The sequence below is a fragment of the Chlorocebus sabaeus genome, chromosome X (assembly GCF_047675955.1).
Source record: "Chlorocebus sabaeus isolate Y175 chromosome X, mChlSab1.0.hap1, whole genome shotgun sequence".
NCBI lineage: Eukaryota > Metazoa > Chordata > Mammalia > Primates > Cercopithecidae > Chlorocebus > Chlorocebus sabaeus.
The window spans coordinates 143,022,280-143,034,592 of NC_132933.1; the positions used below are offsets into that span (position 1 = coordinate 143,022,280).

At 48.6% G+C, this 12,313-nt stretch overlaps 1 protein-coding gene across 5 annotated transcripts in view; it reads right to left on the minus strand.

Annotated features, from left to right (window-relative positions):
- SHROOM2 (shroom family member 2) overlaps positions 1-12,313 on the minus strand; it is a 164,335-nt gene that overhangs the window by 16,488 nt on the left and 135,534 nt on the right. For all 5 annotated transcript variants that reach the window (XM_007990993.3, XM_037986335.2, XM_037986333.2 and 2 more), the window contains one exon: positions 1,773-2,468. In XM_007990993.3, the coding sequence (XP_007989184.3) occupies positions 1,773-2,468 (696 nt within the window). The remainder of the gene's footprint in view (positions 1-1,772; positions 2,469-12,313) is intronic.

A 12,313-nucleotide genomic window follows, 5' to 3' on the forward strand; every position in this document is an offset into this window, starting at 1 on the left:
AGCCGTGCAGTCTATGAGATCTTTACTAGAGCAGCCTGAAAGGAGTAAGACACTTTCCTTTCAGAACCTTACAATGTTACCAATTGAAAGGATATCTGAGTGATCTTTAGATACATTTTAAATGATGCAAAGCCCAGTTCTGGCCCACAGAGAAAGCTGTGGTTACAACCCCTCCGCTGGAGATACAGGATCAGTATCAGTCATATCCTTTCTCTGCTGAGTTACTTAGAAGCTAAGAAAAAAAATGACTTGAGACTCTAGAGCAGTGAGGTCCCACAGAGTTTTCTGCGGTGATGGGAATACCTGTTATCTGTCCTGTCCAGGACGGCAGCCACCCTCCACACCTGGTGTGACCGAGGACCCGCATTCATCGACTTGGTTTTCTTTGCTCCACATTTACACAGCACAGGTGACGGTGGGTCCTGCACTGGGCGTGCAGCTCTACAGCAGGGTTCCCAGCCTAACAGCAGCTGGCATCTGCAGTCAGACAATGCTCTGTGGGGGCTGTCCATGCACTGCAGACCCTGAGCGGCCTCCCTGGGCTCCAGCACTGGATGCAGAGAGCACCCCCCACTCCCATCCCACTTAGGACAACAAAAACTATCTCCAGACATTGCCCAATGTCCCCTAGGGGCTAAAATTGCCCTCTACCTCCTAGGTTGAGAGCCACTGCTCTAGAGGATGAGACAGAAATTCTCCCCTTCTTTCATTTCTCAGTCCTTCAAGGCACTCAAGGAGGTGGTGTTTGTGTGTGAAAAAAGCTAAACAGCCAGTGCTCTTTTTTGCACAGCGTCTCACTCTGTCACCCAGGCTGGAGTGCAGTGGTGCCCTCCTGGCTTACTGCAGCCTTGACCTCCAGGCCCAGGTGATCCTCCCACTTCAGCCTCCTCCCTGGGAAGCTGGGGCTATAGGCATGCACCACCATGCCTGGCTAATTTTTTGTAGTTTTAGTAGAGACAGGGTTTTGCCATGTTGCCTGGGCTAGCCTCGAACTCCTTGAGCTCAAGCAGTCCACCTGCCTTGACCCCTCGAGGTGCTGGGATTACAGGTGTGAGCTACCATGCTGGGCCTAGCGCTCTTGAAAGGTCAAGTCCCTGCCTGACATTTATCAACATCTCAATGGACGCAATAATTCCATGCCTGAAATCCTGATAGCACCATGAAACGTGAATGAGTATTCTTCTGCTTTAACAAAAGGTGTATACCAGCTTAGCTTTCTAACATTTAAAAAAAATCTGGAAAAAAAGGAGTAAGAAAATACTAGACACCATGAAAAACACTGCTAAGGAGCGTGCAGTCTATGAGATCTTTACTAGAGCAGCGTGAAAGGAGTAAGACACTTTCCTTTCAGAACCTTACAATGTTACCAATTTCACCAAACGGTGGCATGCTTACGTTCAAATCAATTCCAATCACAAATACTGACTGCATTAAAACAACAACAACATCAACAACAAAACAGACCTCTACCCTGCAGATGCCTGTGGGTAATGCAGCTATAAATGCATCTGGCTTGGAAAAAGGGGAAGATGAACCACCCATTCACATCTACCCCTGTTCCCTGCAGGAAAGAGCAGCCCTCAATGAGATAAAAATCCAACCACCACTGAAGCTTCACTTTCTGTCCACGCAGTTACTCCCCAGGACTGACTTTAAGTCCAACGCCTTGAGCTAAAGCAAGGTGCCCAGGTGTCTCCCCAGAAAGATCCACTGAGAACCTGTGTCCCATGGAAGGAGCCTCGTGGGGAGGGAACACTGTGGCAGGACAGTACCTGGTTGAATCCTCATCCTGGATGAGCAGGGGAGGTTTGTCCGTCAGCTTCTGGGGAGCGAACTGGGGCGAGGGGGAGCGCGAGGTCTCCATGGTGGCCGTCTGCAGGCGCAGGTGCTGCTGCTTGGGAGGGAGCGGTGCTTCTGGCAGAGGAAGGGATGTGTCCCCACTCACATGCTGGCTTCCACGCTCACAGGCCTCGGCCTTCGGGATGTCCTGGGGCTGGGCACTGCTGAACACAGAGGGGCTGTGGGAGAGGGACAGACGGGCCACACACACATCCAGGGATGCAGGGGACGGTGTTGGGAAGGGCCTGCCAAGGATGGCCAGGGGTGCGTCGGCAGGTGCGCTGTCTGTGGCCCTGTATCTCCTGGGCTCGCGCTTGGGTGGCGGTGGCCTCTGTGGGGCTGGCCTCTTGGCGAGCAGGGCTGAGCTCACTGGCCACGAGTCTTGTCCTCGAGCATGCAGGGGTGAGCCAGGGCTGTGGGCTCGGGGTCCCAAGTCTGCTGGGATGCTGTCCTCTGAGTATCTATAATCTCGAGGTAGGGTTCCTGCTCGGCCCTGGCCCTCCTGGGGCAGCTCTGGGGCTCCCTGGGAGTGAGATGGTTCAGAGAATGCGGGTGGGTTCGGTGCGTTCTGACTCGGTGGGTGCTGCTGTGATCCTGGGCTGCCTTCCCAACACTGGACATCTGCTTGTCTAGAGGAAGAACAAGTACAAATTAATCAACAATTCCAATAACACCTTCCCACCACAAAGGACTGGACCTGGATCTTCACAATCCCCTGAAGCCACTTTCAGCAGTTAAATCCATATGCACTTTCCCACACCTGTCGCCACCGCAACTCCTCATGCAAGGTGGGGAGTCGTGACACACCTCGGACAACATGAGGCTGTCGACTGGCATGTCCCACAAGGGAACATGAAGCACTCAAGACACAGGTGCACACATCACACACAGACACACATGCACACACAAATTGCATTTGTTTTTGCAGGAACAAATGAACAAAAATTTCAGAAACAACATGAATGTTTGTAGAAATGCTCACATACGGTTAGATTCAGAAATATTTACTTCAAGTCGCAGTATTTTTATGTGGCTTATGGAAAATTGCCATATACAAAGGGGTAAACCTTTCTAAGATGAGCTGCACATCACTTATTTAATAAAACCTTGAAAATCAGTACTGCATTATGAAAATTAAGACCAACAAATAAGAGTTGGGGTCTCGCTCTGTTGCCCAGGCTGGAGTACAGTGGCGTGATCATAGCATGCTGCAGCCTTGAACTCCTGGACTCAAGCAATCCTACCACTTCAGCTTTACAAGTAGCTAAGACTATAGGTGCCCATCACCATGCTTGGTTAACTTTTAAAATTTTTGTAGAGATGGAGTCTGTGTTGCCCGGGGTAGTCTCAAACTCCTGGGTTCAAGTGATCCTCTTGCCTGTCTCCCGAGTAGCTGGAACCACAGGCATGCACCACCACGCCCGGCTAATTTTTGTATTTTTAGTAGAGATGGGGTTTCGCCATGTTGGCCAGGCTGGTCTTGAGCTCCTGTCCTCAAGCGATCCACCTGCCTCGACCTCCCAAAGTATTGGGAGGTCTGGTCCCAAAGTGTTGGGAGGGCAGGTCTGCTCTCAGCTTAGAGGAGGCTGAAGACACAGCACAGGCTTAGAAAACAAGCTGTAACCAAATAGCTCAACCTCAGAGCTTCAGACAACAGCAACCCTACTCAAGGAAGTCGGATTTCTCATGTGCACCAGGCAGACACTAACAGAAACTCCTGGCTTGAAGTGTTATCAAAATAACTTGAACGGCTGGGTGCAGTGGCTCACATCTCTAATCCCAGCACTTTGGGAGGCCGAGGCGGGTGGATCACTTGAGGTCAGGAGTTCAAGACCAGCCTGGCCAACATGGTGAAGCCCTGCCTCTACTAAAAATACAAAAATTAGCCAGGCATGGTGGTGTGTACCTGTAATCCCAGCTACTCGGGAGGCTGAGGCACGAGAATTGCTTGAACCTGGGAGGTGGAGGTTGCAGTGAGCTGAGATCATACCACCGCACTCCAGCCTGGGTGACAAAGCAAGACTCCATCTCAAAACAAAACAAAACAAAACAAAATTTGAACACAGCTATGCATGGGTTATAGAACAACACATCTGTCTGGTTACAAAACACAGAATGGCATTAAAATACTGCCAAATTGACTTGCATTCTGAGAAGTGCTCTCACAGGTCAGATGTCTCCCCCACATTGCATTTCAATATTCAATGGTTTAGTATTCAATATTCCATTTCCCTTCCTTCCTCTTTTGTGTGTGTGTGTGTGTGTGTGTGTGTGTGACAGGGTCTTACTCTGTTGTCCAGGCTGGAATGCACAATCTGGGCTCGCTGCAGCCTCCACCTCCTTGGCAGGTGATCCTCCCACCGCAACACCCAGCTAATTTTTGTATTTTTGTAGAGATGGGGTTTCACCATGTTGCCCAGGCTGGTCGCAAACTCCTGGACTCAGGGATCCATCTGCCTTGGCCTCCCAAGTACTGGGATTACAGGTGTGAGTCACTGCGCCCAGCCTCAATATTTCAGCATTCAATAATTCATTTCATTCCAAAGAGTTGAGGTACACTTGAACTTTTTTTCCCTTTAAAAACTCCTGAAATATAGCACCCATAGACCCACTTGAAAGCACCGGTACCTGTTCTTTAAAAGTGCCATGTATTCGTTCGTTTTCACGCTGCTGATAAAGACATACCCGAAACTGGGAACAAAGTGAGGTTTAATTGGACTTAGAGTTCCACATGGCTGGGGAGGCCTCAGAATCAAGGCAGGAGGTGAAAGGCGCTTCTTACATGGCAGTGGCGAGAGAAAACGGAGGAAGCAAAAGCAGAAACCCCCAAAAAACCCATCAGGTCTTGTGAGACTTATTCGCTATCATGAGAATAGCAGGGGAAAGACCAGCCCGACCAACCACCATGATTCAATTACTTCCCCCGGGTCCCTCCCACAACATGTGGGAATTCTCAGAGATACAATTCAAGATGAGATTTGGGTGGGGACACAGCCAAACCCTATCACATCACCACATCATAGAAACAGATCAAACAGATATCTTTTTTTTTTTTTTTTTTTTTTTGAGACGGAGTCTCGCTGTGTCACCCAGGCTGGAGTGCAGTGGTGTGATCTTGGCTCACTGCAAGCTCTGCCTCCCGGGTTCACATCATTCTCCTGCCTCAGCCTCCCGAGTAGCTGGCACTACAGGTGCCCGCCACCATGCCCAGCTAATTTTTTTGTATTTTTAGTACAGGTTTCACTGTGTTAGCCAGGATGGTCTCAATCTCCTGACCTCGTGATCCGCCTGCCTCAGCCTCCCAAAGTGCTGGGATTACAGGTGTGAGCCACCGCACCCAGCCAGAAAGAGATAATTAAATGTACTACAATTTATTGCTAAAATCCAAGTAATCCAAGTGCCTTTGGTCACCCACTGATTAAAAAGGAACTCTATTTGCAAAGTGCCTTCTGCAGAAGTGCTCCGAGATCCACCCACAAACGAAAGAGAACTCACCTGCAGGGAGCAAAGCCCCTGTGAGAAGTGAACAATGACACAGAGCAAGAGACCCACTGGGAAACTGGATGGCAGGCTGGCTCCTGGCTTCTCTCCTAATCAGAAACTGCCCACAGGCTCCTTCCCATCTTCCTAGGGGGCCAAACTACAGGAGCTGGGTGCTCTGTTCTCAGGGGAGTGGCGTGTGCTGCATTGTCACTTCCCACGCCAGAAGAGAGGCACAGGGCGCTCCATCCCAACACTGCACTTCATTCAGACCTGCAGTAGCACAGCAATGTCTGGACCAAGTTCGCCCCCCACCCCCACCTTGTAAAGCCAAACTATAAAATCACTAATTGGTTTTTATTGTCACAGATGATAAGAATCTGGGAAATCAGGGTCACCAACACAAACGAAGAAAAGGACCAAAAATGGGGATTTGGGACTCTGCTGGGGTCATATTCCAACTTTTGTTTCTAATTGGCTCCAAGTGGCAGCTCTGTAGGTTGTGTGACTGGTCTATGTTGTGCTTGTGCACAGATGCATGTCTATGTGTTTATGCATGTCTATATGTTGTATGCATCTGGTGTGTATGTACACAGATCTACATGTGGATGTTGTCTGTGTCTATGTTGTATGTGTGTAGATGCATGTTGTATGTGTATAAATGTCCGTCTGTACGTACACTATGTGTGTGCCTGGGCTGTGTATGTGTGTAGATGTATATCTCTGTGTAGATGTATGTTGTATGTGTATGTCTGGTTGTTTGCACGTGTAGATGTATGAGTCTGGGTTGTGTCTGAATGTACATGTCTGTGTGTAGATGTATGTTGTATGTGTACATCTGGGTTGTATATGTGTGTAGATGCATGTCTCTGTGTCCATGTATGTTGTGTGTTGTGTTGTATGTATGTGTGGGTACGTGTGCCTGTGTTGTGTCTGTGTGGAGATGTATGTTGTGGGTGTGTGCCAGGTTGTATATGTTGTATGCATGTGTAGGTACGTGTGTCTCTGTTGTGTCTATGTGTAGACATTTGTCTCTGTATATATGTATGTATTTCTCTTTGCCATACTTCTAAGGATAAAATAAATCGTGACAGCAAGATCCATCGATAGAGCAAGCAAGGCACTAAGATGACTTAAGGACTTGGTGTCTTCGCATAAGCTCCAGGAATCCACTGCAGCAGGAAATTGGGCCACACAAAGGAACATTTCAAAGGCAGCTGCACTCTAGGATCCAATTGATATTCAGCCTTGGTTGGTGTTCATTCTCATGCAAAACATGCTAATGCCACGTTCCCAAGGAGACAGCTGCTTGCACAGTTCCCAGAGGGGAGAGGGCCAGCAGGCTCCAAGCAGCAGAGGCTTCAGAGATCTGCAACATGGAGCCTGTGGCCCTGCCATTCTCCCTGGGTTGGCCGCCACTGAAGGAGATGGAGCACGAGGCTCTAAAACAGCACCTCAAAGCCAAACAGAACTAATCTGAAGGGCACAAACCTGCAGGAAGGGCCACCATCAATGTACTCAGTCACCCAACGTGCTATGACAGGACTGAAACCACTGTTAGGAAAAAAACAAACACTCTAGAGATGCTGTTGGCATTACTCCATTTTTGCTTCCACTGAGACAGCCAGCCCCGTGTCCGAATGCAAGGTTTCCACCTATGAGAGGTGGCAGTTTTATCTCCACGTTCCATCTGTCCGTGATAAGCTCCCTGAAGACACTGGGCCCATTTTTCTGAGTCTCCTTGTGCTGTTCCTGCCTCCACACAGCCCTCAGGATAGCTAGTTCCTTCTCACATAGCCCTCAGTTCTCCCAGTCCTGCCCTGACATCACCCCACCTCCAGGTCACCCAGCAAGGGGACTCTCTCAAATCATCCCACTGCTCACCTGCCTCCATGCTCCTCCCTGGGCTGAAAGCATCTCTACAGAGGGCAGGGAGCTGGGCTATTTCCTTCAGGGCCTGGCAGGCAAATATTTATTACATGCATTGTTATGCCTTCACTTGAACACAATGTAAATGCACTTGTTGCTTTCAATCACTTTCACTTTTTGTGCAGAATTGTAAAAGGGGAGAAGCCGCATTTTTTTCAAGACACCATGGTTAAGTTCTCCATAAAAGGACCTTGTGTATGAATGTGCCCAACACAACTAAACAGTTTTGAACGGCTCTGTAATCAATAATTCACCACTGTTTTCTGAATAGGGTTAACAATTATCTTTAGCAAGGAGGACGGGAAAATTTCCGAATCTTGCAGATGACTTAAGGAACACACACCGCAGGATCCTCCTCACCTTTTTTTTTTAATTTTTTTTTTTGAGACAGAGATAGGGTCTTGCTCTATTGCCCAGGCTGGAGTGCAGTGGCGTGATCATGGGTCACTGTAGCCTTGACCTCCCAGGCTCAAGTGACCCTCCTGCCTTAGTCTCCTGAGTAGCTGGGACCACAGGTGTATGCCACTATGGCCTGGCTAGTTTTAAATTATTTTGTAGAGATGGGGTTCACCATGTTGCCTACGCTGGCCTCAAACTCCTGGGCTCAAGTGATCCTTCTGCCTTGGCCTCCCAAAGCGCTGGGAGTATAGGTATGAGTCACTGCCACAGGCATCATAACTACTTTTGGTATCAATGATGGGATAGGGATGCATTCTGATTTGCAGACACACAACACAGGTGCTGCTGAAATGCTGCCCTCGATGAACTCCAGTGTCTGAGTGCTTTCTAAAGTACAGGTTAAACATCTCTCTTCCAAAATGCTTGGGACCGGAAGTGTTTTGGACTTCCAACGTTTTTGGATTTTGGAATATTTACACATACATAATGAGACATCTTGGGGGTGGGACTCAAGTCTAAACCTGAAATCCATTTTGTTTCATATACACTTTATATATACATATAGCGTGAAGGTAACTTTATACAATATGCTTAATCATTTTGTGTATGAAACAAAGTTTGTATCCACTGAACCATCATAAAGCAAAAGTGTCAGTCTCTCTGCCACCCATGTGCACAATCTGTGGTTGTCTGGCATCTCCATCATTCCGGACTCTGAATTTATATGCTGCCAACAAGCCATCATTTTCCTACACTTACTGATATATAAGCACTCAACAGTGAAAAGCACGACATGCCATCAATATAGTGAGAGAGGAATGTGTCCAGGGTAAGTAAGCAGCACAGCAATGGTACCGGAACACCCGCCTCAGCTGTCAGGCGCCAGCAACGGCAAACAGCAGCAGCTTGCCAGGTCTCTACCTGCTTTCTTACTGCGACCCGTCCCACGAGATCAGCTGTGGAATTTTTCATTTGTGGCATCATGTTGGTGCTCAAAAACTTTTGAACTTTGGAGCATTTAGGATTTCAGACCTTCTGATTAGGGATGCTTGAGCTGTGGTAGCTGCCTGTGACTTGAGGTTTCCCCGGGCATACACATCCGATCGGGATCCATCACGTGCCAGCCGTGCGACGTCGGGCAGGCAACTACACCCCAGAAAGCTGCCTCTCCTGTTCCAGGTGATCACAGGCCACATCGCATAGGATGGCGGTGAGCTAGCAGCAGATAAAGGCCCTGGTGTGGGAGAGGGAGTTGCGTAGGCTTCCTACAAGCAAGGCACCTGCTGAGCACCCAAGACCAAAGCATCAGTCTGTGATGGGGCAGACCTTGACACAGGCCTCCGTGACACCAGTACCATACAACCTTCTTCCCAAAGCATAACACCATGCAACACACCCAACCAATGAGATGGGAAGGGCACCCCTGCAGCCACCAAGCCAGCCGGCGAGGGGTATAAAAGGTGCCAAGAGAGCTCTGGGCAATGGCACTGCCTCATTTTTACAATGAAGAGACAGAGTGAACACACTTCCCGTGGATAATGACATTGAGGTGTTTCCTCCTTTCATTTACATATTCTGCAAAAGGCTAACTTATGCCATATACAAACATATTACACACAAGCATATCGTCAAGAATAGCAACGGATAGGGCAATATCTGTGGTGGCCCAAGAGTCCTCCTTGAAAATGTATGCTACAAAGCCAGGATCTGGGACCGGAGTTGTGTGCACAGAGCACAATTATCTCATAGGACAACTGGGGTAGGGCCCAGCATTGCTGCTTCCAAACAGAACCAGGTTTCCACGAGCATGGAACGTGGAACGCTCAGTAACTCAAACACCAACTCAAGCTCAACACTGACAGTTTGAGGTTATCATTTAGAAAGCACTCCTCCATTGGTTGTGGGCATAAATAGAAGGGATTCTGTAAAGCATAGAATTTTTATCAGGAATCACAGGTAGCTGGTCTGCCCTTCAGCCTGGTGAGGTGTATCAGACGCTGCCAAGCAGGTGTTCGCACACTGAAGAACAATGGCGCCACCAGGCCTCAGAATGCAGGTCAGGCAGCTGAGAGCCGGCACACCCGTGCCATTCTGAGCACAAGTCTCCTGAATGAGTTCCTGGTGTCTCCACTGTCCTTCCCAGGCCCTGGGCAGCTCTTACAGACACACACCCTTGGGGAGGCACAGGTGGAAAGCTCTTTTGTCAACACAGCACCCCATAAAGGCCAGATGAGGTGGAAAAAGGAGACAGTGGGGAAGGTGATGGAGCCCAACAGAGGCAAGAAACCAACCAAGCGACCAACCAATCAATGCAGAGATATATTAGAAACATTTTAAAGTGCGAACACCTGGGAACAATGGCACCAAAAACTCTTTCCTTAGCCATACCAGTTTACCAGGCTGAGCGCAGTGGCTCACACCTATAATCCCAGTGCTTTGGGAGGCCAAGATGGGAGGAATTCAAGACCACTCTGAACAACACAGCAAGACCCAGTCTCTACAAACAAACAAACAAACAAACAAAAGCCAGGTATGGTGATGCATGCCTGCAGTCCCAACTACTCAGGAGGCTGAGGTAAGAGAATCGCTTGACCTTGGGAGTTCAAGGTTGCAGTGAACCATGATCACACCACTGCACTCCAGCCAGGGTGACAGAGGGAGACCCTGTCTCTAAAAAAAGATGAAAAAAGCCTGGGTGTGGTGCCTCGTGCCTGTAATCCCAACACTTAGGGAGGCCAAGGCAGGAGGATTGCCTGAGGCAAGGAGTTTGAGACCAGCCTGGGCAACATAGCAAGACCCTGTCTCTACAAAAAATTGAAAAACCATCCAGGCATGGTAGTGTGCACCTTTAGTCCCAGCTACTCAGGAGGCTGAAGCAGGAGGATTGCTTGAGCCCAGGAGTTGGAGGCTGCAGTGAGCTACGATCATGCCACTGCACCCCAACCTGGGTAACAGAGTAAGATTTCTGTCTCTAAAACACAAAAAGGAAATACTGATTTACCGTAGGACTTCCCAGACTGTGAGTACCAGCAAGCTAGAGGCTGTTTGGTTGTCCTTTGCAAGCCCAGCTTTCAGTGATAAAAACAACATTTGCCCAATGAACAGATAGACCAGCTAGTGATGACAAAGGACACAGCTGTTCTCACAGGCTCTGCTACAACTTTTGTGTCCTGTGGAACCACCTTCAGGGAGGACAACAGCCCTGAACCATCCTTAAGTCAGTCATTTCTCTACTGCCACATCTCTGCTGAAGCTGCTCCCTGTAGGCCAGGATTCTAGTGCCATGTGGGGAAAGCAATTACTCTAGAAAGTCAGATGAATTAGTGTTTCTTTAGTGTCTTCGCAAATGGATAAAAAGGTCTGCTGCTTCCTTTGGGTTTTATTTGTGCTTGCAGGGACATGGATGGCAAAGAGTAACGAAGTTGAATTAGAGAGGCTGATAAATCACTTGTGGTTAGGAAGGGGAGGAGACAGAGATTAAAAGAGAAATCCAAAGCACAGATGATCCAAATCATAGTTACAGGCACTGATTTCTCGAGGGGTTAATGCCCAGTAACAGAACCTGCCTAGATTTGGAGATTATAATGTGGGATGGCCCCTCAAGTATCAGACCCTGAGTATGTCTTCAGCACACACATTTTGAGGATCTGTTCCAGGCTTCTATTGTCTCTGTGCCTGGAGAGCCTCATTCTTGGTTCCAGAAAGTCAGCCCTGGGAGCTGGGCTCTCCTGCCTTGATGAGAGGGCCAGGCCTGGGCAGAGGTGGGAAACAGCAAGGGCTGGCATGCCTGCAAACCTGTGTTTCAGGGAAAGCCATCCAAGCAATGTGGATGTTGAGCCAGCCCTGGGAATCTCTGCTTTACAGGAACTCTCCCTCCAGAACTCCCAACCTCCCACTTTCCTACCCACTTCCTTTAGATATTCAAAGCTCTTCCTGAAGTTTTCATCGCTGGCTTGGCATACCCCTCTCAAATGAAATTACTCTCATCTGTGAAAATGGTAAGATTGAGTGCACCCCCCCACCCCCACCCTCTTCCAGGCCTGGAGGGACTGATCCACGTTCCTCCAGCCAGAAAGGCTTCTTGAACCCTGGGCCACTTCATCTCTGCTAACTGTAACAACTTCAAAAGACAGCTTGTGGAGGTCCACTCTGGTTCACATATGTACCACTGCTTCCAGTAGCAACTAAAAAGAGGCCAGAAAAGTTATAAAATCATAGGTTTTACAAATTCATCAGACTCCCCACACACATGTAAAAAGTCTCCCCATCCCCTCTCCCTTAGTGTTATCTTCACAGTGCTTTCAAAATGAGCAATTAAAGACATGTGGGTTTTAAAAATTAATATTTGTCTTACCTTCTAGACCTGGAGTTTGCAAACTAGAAACCAAGGCCCAACTCTCCACTGCCTCCTGGTTTTGTAAACGAAATGTTATTGGAACACACACATGTCCCTCATTAACAGCTGAGGACACCTACATGAAGTCAACTCCAGAAAGTCTCAAGCCCTTCACAGGAGAGAAAAGACCATGGCCTCTGAGTCCTAGTGAAACTGTGTGAGGAAGGAGACTCTCACACACCTGCCCTGCGACCCAGCCAGTCCGCCACTCTCAGAGAAACAACTCTCATCCAAGAGAAACGACACAAGCCTCATTCATGCTGGCCAAAC